Consider the following 13,905-nt stretch of genomic DNA (forward strand, 5'->3'; position numbering starts at 1 on the left):
AACAATGCAAAACTACACAAACATGCAAAACATAAGCCAAAAATGCAAATAACACAAAAATCACACAAACACAAGTAAAATAGGTAATAAAACTGGGTTGCCTCCCAAAAGCGCTTGTTTAACGTCATTAGCTTGACGGATTACTCAATGAAGTGCAAACTTTGTTGTTGGTGTGCTCCTTCCACCAACTCCTCTTGAACCACATTCTAGCCACCAAATCAACTCTCATAGCTTGAATTCTTTATTTTTGCCCTTCCACTACCTTGACATCTTCAAACACTCAATCCTCTTGATCAAATTTTGCTTGCTAGGCTTGAGTTCTTTGTCTCTCATCCAAGGGTGGTGGTGACTAGTCTTTCTCTTTTCCTTCTCCCTTTCTTCTTCATCTTTCACTTAGCACTTGGAGCATCTTCAAGGGAGGAAGAATTTGGGGCAGCTTGTGATGCTCAACATAGTTGTCTCCTTGTGTCCTATAATTCCTTCAATCTCAGGGTCTTCATGATGCTTTTGAGGCTGCAGTCCTCCTTGTATGAACATCTCCCTGCATATACACTTAGACACAGCTAGGCTAAAGCCACAAATTAGCCCAAACAAAACTGAAAATCTATTTACAACAAAAGAGTTAGTTCTATATACAAAATCAAGTCTACATAAGTTAGAAACCTCACAAAAGTCTAGTATTGACACGAGTCCCCGGCAGCGGCGCCAAAAACTTGTTGAGACTTCGGCAAGTGTACCGAATCGTTCAAGTAATAAACCGGTAAGACCGGGTATCGTTTTCCCAAGAGACTCGTAATACTAGAGAATTGTGCGATTAACAACTCATATAGACTTAAGAACAAAACATCAATTTACAGAACAAGTGCAGAAATGTAAATTGATACATAATTACAAGGTTGGACTTTGGTATTGAAGGCACTTGGAAATGGAAAAGACTAGAAATGGTATGAAATGACATTGCTAAGACTAGTTTTCACCAATGCACTCTTGTGTATAACCACTTTCATCTCCTCTCTATCAATTTACTAAAGTCAATCCACTAAAACACTCTAGCCTCAATCCCTTAAGTGAAAGAGCCTAGGTTTTCCCTATTAAACTCCAATTCCTTGGACAATCTAACAAGCAAACCCGCATTAAAGAGCTAGGATCTTAAGACAACATGTGAATCATCTTCCATCCCTAGAATCAATGACCACAAGGACTCTTGTTTCAGTTCTAGGTTCCATCTTACGTCCCCATAATCCATGAAACCCCAAATTCAAGTCATGAACATTCCTATTACATGCAAGCTTTAAGATTGGAAACAAGAATACTAGCAATTGATAGAAAAGGCATATATATAATCAAATCAATCATCCATTACACAAGAATCCATAGGCTACAGCAATCCCTAACAAAACGAATCTGGTTCTCCACTTCCATGGAGAACCCTAAAGCTTACAAAGTGGAAGATGGAAGAAGAAGGAGACCCAAAGGTAGAGAAGTAGAGGAACCCAGCAGCTCCTCACGCCCTCCATGAGCTCCAGTAGAAGAATCGGACCTCCAAAGAACCAAAGACCCCAAGCCCTTCGCGTTCCAGGGTTAAATAAAGCGTTTCTGCCACATCACCAAAAAGTCGCGCCCGGCGGCCCGACAGACCGGCGCCCGGCGCGCCATGGGTCAGCTACCTCACGCCCGGCGCCGCCCAGGTCAGTAGGCGCCCGGCGTGAGTCTCTGCAGCAGCATTGTGTTTTCTTCTATTTTGTGCAGATCTGCTTGCTTCTGTGGTTAGTTCAGCTTTATACTTTTCGTGGAGGTTCTTCCAATCATTGTATTACTACAAAATAAAGGGATTATAGATGAAATCTCATCAATATAGCCTAAAACACATTTATTCATGAAACTAAGATAAAAGAGAGGATTTAGCGAGTTCCAAGCTAGAAAGGAGTTGATTTTGCTCTTAAATTCATGCTTAGATAATGGTAAGAATTAGCATTATCAAAAACATACATACTTTCATAGGGAAAACCCAACACAAATATGACATAAACCCTATCATTATGCATACACAAACCATTGTCCAACAACAACAACAGATAATCATAATCATATAATCATGTATCAACACAAAAATTTCGATACAAGAAAATCATAATGCATAACATACAACTAACAAAGGTAAACTTCTCCATATCTTGGCCAATACCAGGGCTTTATTTATACTCCAAAAACACCATTAATCTTCCCTTATATTTTTCGCAACTCTTCCCTTTCTCTCCTAGAAAACGTCTCTTCTCTTCCTTATCTTTTTTTTTTTCGTTTTTAAACTTAGAGTAATAATGTGCAGACCGTTGTTTCCCCTTCTCCTTTTTAACTTCTTTCACTCTATCTCTATCTTTTAGGTTAAAACAAGATCTCTCACTTTATCTCTAAGATTCACCAAGATTTCCACTCATATTTTTCTCAATCACTTTTTAAAATATCAATGACTACTAAATATTACTACTATTCAAGTAATCTCCTTTTTTTCATTTTTTATTTTATTTTGCATACCTTTACTTTCTACACCCCCTTAACATAATTTCTGCACCATTTACTAAAGGTAAAAAGACCATTTTACCCATAGTCCAAAAATACAATTTAAATCTAAGTTTCTATTAAAGTTTTCTCCTTAGGATCTGAACTTCATCCATTCAATCCTAAGCCATATCTTTATAAATAAACCAACACATTACATCAGTAATGTTACACACACATATGGAAGTTTAATCTTGTATAAAAGCAAAAACCACAATTAAACCATACTCTACGAAACCTTAAATCAATTCATTAAAATTCTCAATCTAGGAAACCACACTCTATAATATCTCACCATTTACATAACAATCTACGAAACCTTAAATCAATTCATTAAAATTCTCAATCATTCTTATCATTGAATTACATACAACAGTGTATACTTTAATAAGTACTCACCCACAAAAATCAAATTGCACATAATATTACTTGAAACTCTTAAACCAATTCACCAAGATAGACTATATCCTCAAAGTCATCTAATATTGGATTGTACAATATGTTGATCTAAAACCATGGATGCGTTTGAAAATTAAAAAACGAACATTGATATACTTATATACTTATCCAAACACCTAACCATCTCAAAAATCAAATTGCACATAATATTACTTAAAACTCTTAAACCAATTCACCAAGATGGACTCTATCCTAAAAGTCATCTAATATGTTGGATTGTACAATACATTGATCTCAAACCATGGACGTGTTTGAAAATTAAAAAACGAACGTTAATATACTTATATACTTATCCAAACATCTACCCATCTCAAAGCTTCATAATATATTGATCTCTAATTGATTGGTGTGCCAAAACTTAATGTCAAACTAGCAAGTGCTTCCAACGAAGAAGAAAAAACTAAATAAGAAAGGATAAAGGGATATATTTTTTTAAAATAAGGGTGCAAAAAGAAGTTACGGGAAGTGCAGAAAACAATTATCTTAGTTGAGCTTAAACCATTTTGTGTTGGGCGAATCTCAATATAGTAAAAAATGGTTTTCAAAACACATTTTGGTTCAGTTAAGTTGAATTCTATATCAGCTAAGTTCTCTTTAATTATTTATATCTTTTAACTTGGCTTATGAAATGCTTACAAAATTTTCCAATTTTCTTCTTTCTCAAATCCTTTAGTAAAAAGAGTTAACATAAATTGAAAAGGTTAAAAAAATACCAAATAAACGCATGTTCTTTTAAAATTAAGAACAATAAACACTTATCAGTATTTTTATGATTTGGTGAAACATTAGAAGTGCTAACAACAAAATGCATCTTGCATAGTCTTGAGGAAAGTTGTTTTAATTTGCTTGCATGCCTAACTTTTGAAGAAAAGTTGAATTTAATCCAATCTTCATTCAAGAAGTTCGAAGGAAGTCAATAGGTATAAACTGATATGAATAGAAGTATCAATATGATCACATCAAAATAAGTGATGTTCTAAGCTTGTTTTTACTAAAAACAAGTCTTAAAAAAAAGAAAATTTAGAGATTAATTTTTACCAATTAATGAAAAAAGTGATAGTTAAAAAAATATCACAGAAGACAATTAACAAGCGTGAATTAAGTTGAGTGTCTTAAAACAGACGTATAGTAATAAAAAAATTGAATAGAGTTTTTGGTTTTAAAATCCTTATCTGTTTTCACGAGCAAAGCATGAGAGAGAAGAAAACGTGGCGGATATTAAGTTGGAAGAGTCAAACCTTACCTCACTGCCCCCCCAAATGCTTTCTTCCTCGGCACAGCTTACCCCATCTTTCTAATTTCTCCCTCGATAGTGCTACCTCAGTGCGTAATTTTTAACAATTAAAAAAAAATGAACGCATTTTCTTTTCCTCTTTGCTTCCACTTCAATTTTTCAAAAATATAAAAAACAAAACCACACCATCTCTCTCCAAAGCAGAAAATGACACTAGCTGTCCATTTTGCTGCACAAGTTATTACTTCACTAATAATCACTATTTCTTCTTCTTCGTCTTCTTCCACTCCAACCCTTCTCCCTCAAACCCTAAAAAGCTTCTAATCTTCCCAACCCCACCTACCCTCTTGAAAAAAGATCCCATTTTCGAACTTAGCTTCCCAATGGGTGTACCCAATGCGAATGGGTTGTAACCCTCTTCCGGTTCTTCTGCAATGGGAAAGGGCGAAGAAGAACGGCAGCCTCTGCCTCCGTCCGAGGATCCTCCGAGGAATGCGGAGTGTCGGTGCCACTGTTCTCGGATTCGGACGTTTGTCGGCGCCAGATGCATCATCATACTGGTCCTGTCGGTCGCGTTGTTCCTATCTGCGGCGTTTTGGTTGCCCCCTTTTATGAGCCTCGCAGATCGGAGGAGCCTGCATGGAGGTTCCAGATTCAAAGGTGGGGTCTTGTGGCTGGCGGCATTGTTTCATGGGGTTAGATCTGTTTCTGCTTTTGGTTTCGGGGGAAATGGGGTTTTAGGTTTTCCGATTTGGGAGCATGTTGGAGAAATGCGGGTGAAAGGAGTTTAATTTTTAGCTTTGGGTTAGATTTTATCAGTGAAGGTGTGGAAAAATGACAAGGGGTTGGTACAGTTTAACTAGTTTTATGGTCTTATAGGTTTCAGCAAGATGGTCTACCATGGAAGAACGAAAAAGGAAAATTTAATTAGAGATTTTTAGTGGATGATTAATGTCTCAACGGGAAATAAATTCAGTTATTTTGTTAGTTATTTAATTTGGGTGTTTTAATTGGCTATTTCGTTTCCTAATTATGGCGGGTTTGTTAATTGGCCAATTGAAGGGATTTGGAAATTGTGGGAAAGAGAGCTTGTTTGTCGGATCGTGTTTTCTTCGTTTTGGGAAGTTACTTTAATTTTAGCTATTTCAAGTAAGGTTTTAGGAATTTTTCGAGCTTGTTTAGTTGCTTTTTTTTTTCTAAATGGTTTTGGAGATTTTTAGTTGTGTGGCTTTATTTTATTTTTTCTTTACATGCTATATTTGGTGTTTGTGTATTTTGCTGTTTTATTCACAATTCACAAACTAGGTATTTTTATTGTTTTTAGATGTTCACAAACGAATTATGGTTGTAAATTATACAATATAGAAAGGGATTTTCTTTCATAGTGAAGGGTATGCATTAAACAATTTTGCTGTCTCAGGCTTTGTGACGCTAGTTTTATGAAGACTTCTGTTGATGTCGGTTGAATGACTTGGTCTATCCAAGAATTGTATGCGTTGCAATGACTGAGATAGACATATGGCAATAAACTTTATTTGCTATTTTTTCGTAGTTTTCGTTTGTAATCTTGAAAAGTTGAAATTGTGAAATTTTTGCTTGAATTTGGGTAATTTAGTTACAATAGCCGTAGTATTATTACTATGGCACTGTGACACCATGTCCCCAGCCGCTATACGTCATTTCAAAATTCCACCTCATTATGTAGCCAATGTGCTCAGCATATTTTCCACCATAAGAGATTCTAAGTGTTCAATTGCCACGGATATTTTCTTACTAATGGAGGAGTGAATGAATAGCATAACATATAAGTGATTACCTGAAGAATAAGAAGGTCGTTTATTGGGGGATGAAGTAGCGACAAGTTGTGTAATACGAGGAAGTTTATTGTTTGGCTGGTTAAGTATTTTGGCTTTTGGAAATTGTTGTTCTAAATGTTTTGTCCTTCGTAATAATTATAATATACACGGTGTATTACCTTTGCTTAAGGTGGTTCATCAAATCTCGTTATTCAATTTCTATTCCTTTCTCTTGCGAAATTATAATAAGCATCTCCACACTCTTCACCAGCTTAGCGTGCTTCATTGGATTTTCCTCATGCATGTGTATGCTTCAATTTATGGATAGATTTTGAGAAGTTGCTGCCATACTCAGAGATTTACTATCAACAGCTACCTGAAAAGACTCTTTTAATGTTGTAAGCTCACTTTGCTTAATGGCAATGTTTACTTTTGCAGATCATGATATTGTTGCCAGCTTTATCGTCAATAAATCTGTTTCTTTGCTAGAAGATTACAAGTTCCAGCTTGCAGATGAAATTTTTGATGAGATTGATGCTCCCTCTAGCAAAGTACCACTCTTCATATTTCCCTTCCACATCCTTTATTAATGTTTACATGCTAATACTTTCTCTCTTCTTTTTTTGTTAAAATAATCCAGGTAGCTGTCGTTTCTCTAGAATCCTTACCTGGGCCAAACAAGACAAGAGTTGTTTTTGCAGTTGATTCTGAAGATAAAGGCACAGAAATGTCCTATCCTGTCATCAGTTTGATAAGAGCATCATTTACATCCCTGGTTATACGCCAATCAATTCTGCAGCTTACTTCTTCATCCTTGTTTGGAGATCCCTACTCTTTTGAAGTGCTGAAACTGAAGGGAGGAATTACTATAATTCCACAACAGAATGCATTTCCTCTACAGAAAGGGCAAGCAAAGTTTAGCTTTAAATTGAATTTTCCCATTTATCAAATACAATCCAATTTTAAGGAGCTCACCAGTCAGTTAAAGTCTGGATTATATTTGACATCCTTTGAGGTTGGTCCTTTTTTACTGTTTATGGTTATTATTTTGTATGGTTTTTGTTTGAGGTCAACTTTCAGTTCTTATTATGTGTTATGTGTCAATGATCACCACACTGTTCTTGTGTATTGATAAAATGAGGAAGCTTGTTTGCTAGTATGAGTATTGTCTTTATTGGTGTTGCAGAAAACTGTCCTATATGGGGGAATCCCTATACATAATAAATACAATTTACTATCCTCAGTACCTGTTGAAGATTCTTGAATGATGAAATACTAGTCATAGGATGTGTCATGCTGATTTTCATTGGGTTTTCTCGGTGGTTGCAGAACTTGTACATCAGCTTATCAAATTCTGATGGTTCAACAGTCGATGCTCCTACTCTTGTCCAGTCAACAGTTCTACTTGCAGTTGGGATTACTTCAAAAGAGAGGCTAAAGAAACTGGCACAAACCATCATGGGACCACATAATCTGGGCTTGAATCACACTGAATTTGGTAGGGTTAAGCAGGTCCAACTTTCATCCGTCTTGCAACACTCCCTTCATGGAAATGATGGTAGTGGCTCTGCGTGGTCACCTTCTCCTGCTCCTCTGGCACATCCTCCACACCACCACCACCATCGACACCGGCATCATCATCATCATCATCACCATGAGACCCATCTTTCTCCTGAAATTTCTCCTATACCCTCATCAACACCAGTACCGGCACCAGCACCAGCATCAGCACCAACACCTACACCAACACCTACAGCTAGACATGCACATACTCATGCACATTCACCCACACCTATGCCTGTATCTACACCCAGGAAGGGTGTGCCTCCACCCAAGGTTGGTTCTCCTACCGCAGCAAAAGTTGCACCTGCACCATGGAAAAATTCTCAATCTCAGCCTCCTAATTGTCGATTTGGTTTTAGAAAAAGGTCTACCCATAATTCTGGGAAGCATGCTCATCCTCCAACACCTGCAGTTGCCCCTATTATTAACACACATCATCCTGTTCCTGTTGCATCACCAAAATCGCATATCGATCCCCCTACACACGTCTCTCATTCAGAACCTGCATTGAGTCCTTTGCCGAATGTAGCTTTTGCTCATGCTGAGCCCCCTCCTAAGAATGAACTTGCCCCAGAACATTATTACACGCATTTTCCTGGGCTTTCATCATGTAAGTATGCTCAGTAATATGGCAATAGTTTGATAGTTTAAAGATTGCAATGGGTGTCAAATTTGTTTGTGTTGGAGCACATCTTTCTTGATTGCTTGAACCTTGGAAGTTGAATATCATATTTTCCTTGGATCATACATGTGTGCAACTCTTTTTTGGATATTTCTCGTATCCAAATTCTGCAATGTTTTGCATCTAATTCCAGGTTAACAAGCAAGCAGGATAACTTTTTAATTCTTCGGAATTGTTTTGATAATTTTCTCTAGAAGCTCAAAAGGGAAAAATCTAAGTAGGAAAAACAAAAAGAGAATGTTCTCTACAAGCTATTTGTAGTAGTCTGTCTTCTCGAATTAGTTTAATTCGAAAAGATGATTTTTAATTTATGCACAAGTTAATTTAGTTCATGGAGAATTTTTTTTATTCCTTCTATTGTTCTCTTTTCCTAAAAGTGTTCCTGAAGTAACTTATTCAACATATATGGCTATAAATCCATATTAAAGTATTGTTTCTTGTGTACTAATATTCTGTTTTTGCAGCTTCTGCAGGTTGTCTTGGAACTGCTAAATGGTCAATTTTAATGCTTATAGTACTTGTGTTACGGGTATAACATAGTACTGGAATTGTATCACTCGGCCAAACAAACTAGAGTACTACAAATATGAGCTGCGCAAAAGGCGAGCTTCTGCACAGCCCATCTAAGTGGATATAAGCTGTCATCATCATGCGTGTAAATAGTTTATTAAAGAGATCCACATGCTGTAAGTGTTTTCAGGTCAAAGTCCACAAGTGGCAGGCCTTGATCACACAAATTACTGCTCTTTTGTGATGTAAGATGAAAAAAAAAATGAAAGAAAAAAAAGAAGAAAGTAACGATTTTCTTTTGTTTCTCACCACCCCTTGCAATAAATTCTGTGTATGCTTCTGTAAGCCAGCCAAAGGCTACGTTGGCCGAGCATGACCAGGAAAAATGTTCAACCCATGATGGCAATGTAACACGGTTTTGATGTTAAGATTCTCTCTCTCCCCTTCATATCCTATTATCTCTGCACGAGCCAAATAGCTTACAACAGCAACAAAATATGCTTGTATACTGTTCCCACTACAAGTTTACAACAAATCTGAATAGCGGTGGCAGATATTAAATGTCAAAAACATAATCTGGGGTGCATGTGTTTTTAGTTAAGGGATGTGGTTGATCTGTTAAATTTTCTTTTTTTTTTGGGAAGCTCATGAGCCTTCAAATTGAATCGGTGACTACTATTTTGTATTTGATGCAATTAATAAGTTGCACATGATTCTTGTTCATAAAGTTAAAAGAAAATCATAAAATATATCCTTGTGCATACGGTTGCAAAGATAAGACAACAAGGCAAAAGATACTATCATGTGAATTGCCTTTGACTTTTTGGATTGATGAATGAAACCGACTTTTCAAAACATTGTAACAGGATGATCTTAAAGGGTGTTGAGTACCTCATCTTTATCTTCTTTGTTTTGGTATTTCTGATTTCTGAAAATTGGCTAATGTCTGATCAGCAAGTGTGTAGAATATTGATCGTCCAGAATATATTGTTCCAAACGTCTTTGTTTAAATATTCATCTGTCAAAAGTCTTGTCATTGCTTTTTACTAAAAAGAAACAGGCTCTCCAATAGATAAAATGCACTAGTTCAAAAAGTTATAGTTTTTTGTTTCTCAATCTACGCATCCGTGACTTTTTCATTATAGTTACTGAAATACATTGGAGACTATCGAAGTCAAGCTTTAATAATAAACTATTATATCATATTTATTGAAGACTAATATTCTGTTAATTATACTTTTTATCTTTAATATTTCAATTCGAAAAGTTGTTTATGGATAAACTCAACTTCATTCTAACTAATGTAATGTTACAAACTTTCCTTTACTTATTTTTTACTTTTCTAAAATCGAATTATTGAAAATGATAAAATTATTGTGTATCATTGAATTATTTATTCGGTTTTTATATTAGTTTATCTCTAAATTGAGTTATTTTCAATTATTGTCATCATTATTTGGGTTATAAAAAGTACGCTAATCACTTTTAACTATATCTTATTTATATTTTTCTAAATAAAAAATAAGTCTTTTTTAACATTGTTTGTTAACACTTATCATTCTTTACTTTCAACGAGTATTTTATAAATTCTATATTGGTTACAATAATAGAGTTGTATGATAATTTACAAGCAAACCTTTCTTATAAGAGGATATACAAATAAGAATTCCTTGTCAAGAGAATATACTTCATGGAATGAAGGTTTTGCAAAGGAAGAAACACTCTTTATTATTCTGTTAGATTTTTTTTATTGCATTTGACACAAGCACATGCATAATAATTTTTTTTTCATATATCATTAATATGTTTTGTGAGTTAAATGCTCCGTTTTAATCATCTTGAACCAAAATAGTAAAGCTTCCATGTAAATCTTTATTTTTTCCCTCAATGTTTTATTAATGGTTGTTATTTAACTAACACTTTTTTTTTTTATCGTAGTCAACTTGTTATGAAAATGACAACTTTTTTTCTAAACGAGATCTAAAACCTTAAATTAAACATATAATTAGGATAAATTGATTTATTTTGTTAGAATCAATGTTAGAGTGCGTGGCATCATATTGGTGAAAAGTAGATGATTTTGCAAATTTAATTTATGTCTTGCATTAGATATATCTACAACTTTTACTTATTGACATCTTTTAATGTTTATTATATAGTCGTTTGTATGTCGTCTAAGTGTTCTTATTTTTGAAGAGTATGATAACCTTTGCATGACCTCAACTTATTTTTTAATATAAAAGTTATTTTTTTTTCTTGATACACACACTTAGATAATATATGATCAAATCACCAAAAACTTAATAACATTTGTTATGATAAAAAACTATGGGTAATTTTAACAAAACCATATTGATTTATTAGGATTACAATTTTTATTGTATATCTTCTACCTATTATTAAAAGTTGATGCCTAAACAAGTATAATTGATCTAGAAGTTTAATAAATAACAATATCAATTACAAAAGATCAAAATGAGTGTTTCGTTAAAGGAGTAAGGTGTGTAGGCACCACTCCTAAATATTATCATACACATAGCGAGACATGTTATGAAGATACAAGAAGAAAAAAAACACTTTTGTTGATTTCTTTTTCTCCATTAGTGAGGTTATTTATGAAATTACTGAAGAACAAACTTTGATGACATTATAACTAAATTTGTAACTTCATGATGAAATCCATATTCAATAAGTTGTTGTTGAAGATACAACTCTTTGGATTGCAGATGAACGAGATTATGCCACTTAAGGTTCATCTTGGTAAGCTCAATTCAATTTCGATGAAGCTTTGAGACATAGATGCAAAAGTAGAAGATTAATATGCAATGATGATGTGATAGCCTTTTTTCCTTATTTTATGAGAGCTTGGTGAGCTATTTGAGCATAAGAATGAATTCCATTACGATTGAAGAGGTTAAGTCTAGGCTTTTTGAAAGAGTTTCTCCATAGGGCACATGGGGATAAAGATTCCAAATTAGCAGTCTTCAAGAAGACAAGAAAATTGAAAAGTATAAAAAGAATAAGGGTAATTCAAAAAACAAATGAATTTTCTACAAGAAAATAAGACACTAGAGGAAAGATCGTCCAATATTGGTTAATCAAGATCATGTTGAAAATATTGTTTAAAGGAAGGCCTTATCAAAGTTTGACTTAATACTCATTATTGTTTCTAAAAAACAATTATCTAATTAATGAATGGTTAGTTATGATTTCTCCTTTTATCAATTTCAGATGGATCTATTAACCACATTTGAAGATTTCATTTGTGGTAACATGTTAATGGCAAATAACTCTTCATTTAAAACAATTTCTATAAGATCTATTCATATATGGATGTTTAATGACATAGCTTGGACTCTAACCAATGTCAAATGTAATCCAAAGTTGAATAAAAACATTAAATCCAAATATGAAAGGTTATTTGTGTCATGTTGAAGGTGGATTGATGCATGTCATGAGGAGAAAGTGATGTAGGAAACTAAAGAAGAAAATTAAAAGGTTGTTTGTAGCGTTGCCTACTACAAGCATCAAATTTAAAGAGACTTTTACATAACATACATAATTATCATACATAGATCTTTTTAAGACATAGACAATTTATACAATATTAGACAAAAGTCCATATATGAATATTTGTCCACCTTATCACCAGAGGTTTTGATAATAATAAATAATACCAAATTTTGGTTTATTTATTAAATTCGCTAAGTATGAACCAAATGAAGGTTCTTTAAGCACAAAAAAATTAAGAAAAAAAATGTAATTTTTCAAACCACTAGAATAAATAGAACTCATAATAAGATATATTATGCTTAAACCACTAGACAAGTGAAGAAGAGATGATTTGACAACTAACACAAGAGGTGATGTGCTACTATGCCAAAGTGTAGACAACCATGCAAAATAATGTAGACACTCATGTCTTCAAACACATTGTCTAAAAGACCATGCATCACATCTTTCAAACTAGACCTGGACACATGCATAACCTATATCTCTAAGTGTTTTAAGCTCATTTCAGTTTCTTGGATACAAATAAAATAACTACTAAATTAAAGTAATTATTTTTATTAATAGAAAAATTGGATAACAATGTGCATCCACTCATAATTATTTATTTCCTTAAAAGCGTTTAAGTGCTTATAGTGTTGTCTTCTAGATAACATAGATAGGGACAATGATTTTGCTTGTAAATATTTCACATGTGTGAACTTATCTCTTAGAATATGAGGGCTTGCATTTCATATCCACTCATTTGAGTTTGAAACCTATAAACAATATTCTTCTTTTTTAGCTCGGAGATGCTTTGTATGGTCATGCCATACCTCAAGGGAGTTTAAGTGACAATTGAATAGACTTTATGTACTTGTTGTAAGTCGTAGTAAGAACTTGTAAGTATTTGATTATTCAATGAAACTATTTGTCATTTCCATTGGATAACTAGACGTAACCTTATGTAGCAAAAAAATATTTCTTAGATATTTGTTCTCTGCTTTGTTTATATTAAAATAAAAAATAATATCTATTAATGACTATTTATTGTTAGCAAACAAAAAGTCAATCCACTAAATAGATCCTCATTTCATTGAGTGGATCATTGAAAATCCTAATCCCATTTCCTTAAAAAAGTATAGTAGGAAAAAGTTTAGAGATGAGAAAATTTCTTGGTAAAATTGAACGAACAAAAAAAGAAAAGAATAACTAAAGATATTAATTTTTTAACTATCTAAATTTGGTAGTTCTTCCTACTTATTTCACACTTTAATAATAATAAAAAGCTCTTAATGAAGTTACATGTTAGCTTTATAATGGGAGGAAGGGTTACATATGGTTGTTTAAAAATACTTGCGAGAAACTTTTGTAGGTGACCTATTTGACATAAAGGGTTGTTTGATGGTTTTATAAATATTTTTCCTAAGATATTTTAAAAGGAGATACACAAGTAAGAAATACTTAGTAATAATACATAAATTATATTGATTTATCCAAACAAGGCTATATCTAGTTTTGTAAAGCTAATCAACAATGAGTTTTCCATTCAAAGTGTATTACAAGTATTATTGCTATCACTTGTGTCTTCAACAAGTACATAAAATCACTCTTAG

General features: G+C 33.6%; 1 protein-coding gene across 2 annotated transcripts; it reads left to right on the forward strand.

Moving 5' to 3' along the window:
* Positions 1-4,266: 4,266 nt before the first annotated feature.
* Positions 4,267-9,228, forward strand: LOC108329502 (uncharacterized). 2 transcript variants are annotated; one of them, XM_052873337.1, is made up of 5 exons: positions 4,267-4,944; positions 6,484-6,596; positions 6,686-7,060; positions 7,375-8,218; positions 8,755-9,228. In XM_052873337.1, the coding sequence occupies exons 1-5, from the start codon at positions 4,794-4,796 to the stop codon at positions 8,823-8,825; spliced, it is 1,554 nt and encodes a 517-aa protein (XP_052729297.1). In that variant the 5' UTR covers positions 4,267-4,793; the 3' UTR covers positions 8,826-9,228. The 2 variants fall into 2 exon arrangements, with proteins under 2 accessions (XP_052729297.1, XP_017419219.1); XM_017563730.2 differs by having other exon boundaries at positions 4,268-4,909.
* Positions 9,229-13,905: the final 4,677 nt, after the last annotated feature.

This window comes from Vigna angularis, chromosome 2 (assembly GCF_016808095.1).
Source record: "Vigna angularis cultivar LongXiaoDou No.4 chromosome 2, ASM1680809v1, whole genome shotgun sequence".
Taxonomy (NCBI): domain Eukaryota; kingdom Viridiplantae; phylum Streptophyta; class Magnoliopsida; order Fabales; family Fabaceae; genus Vigna; species Vigna angularis.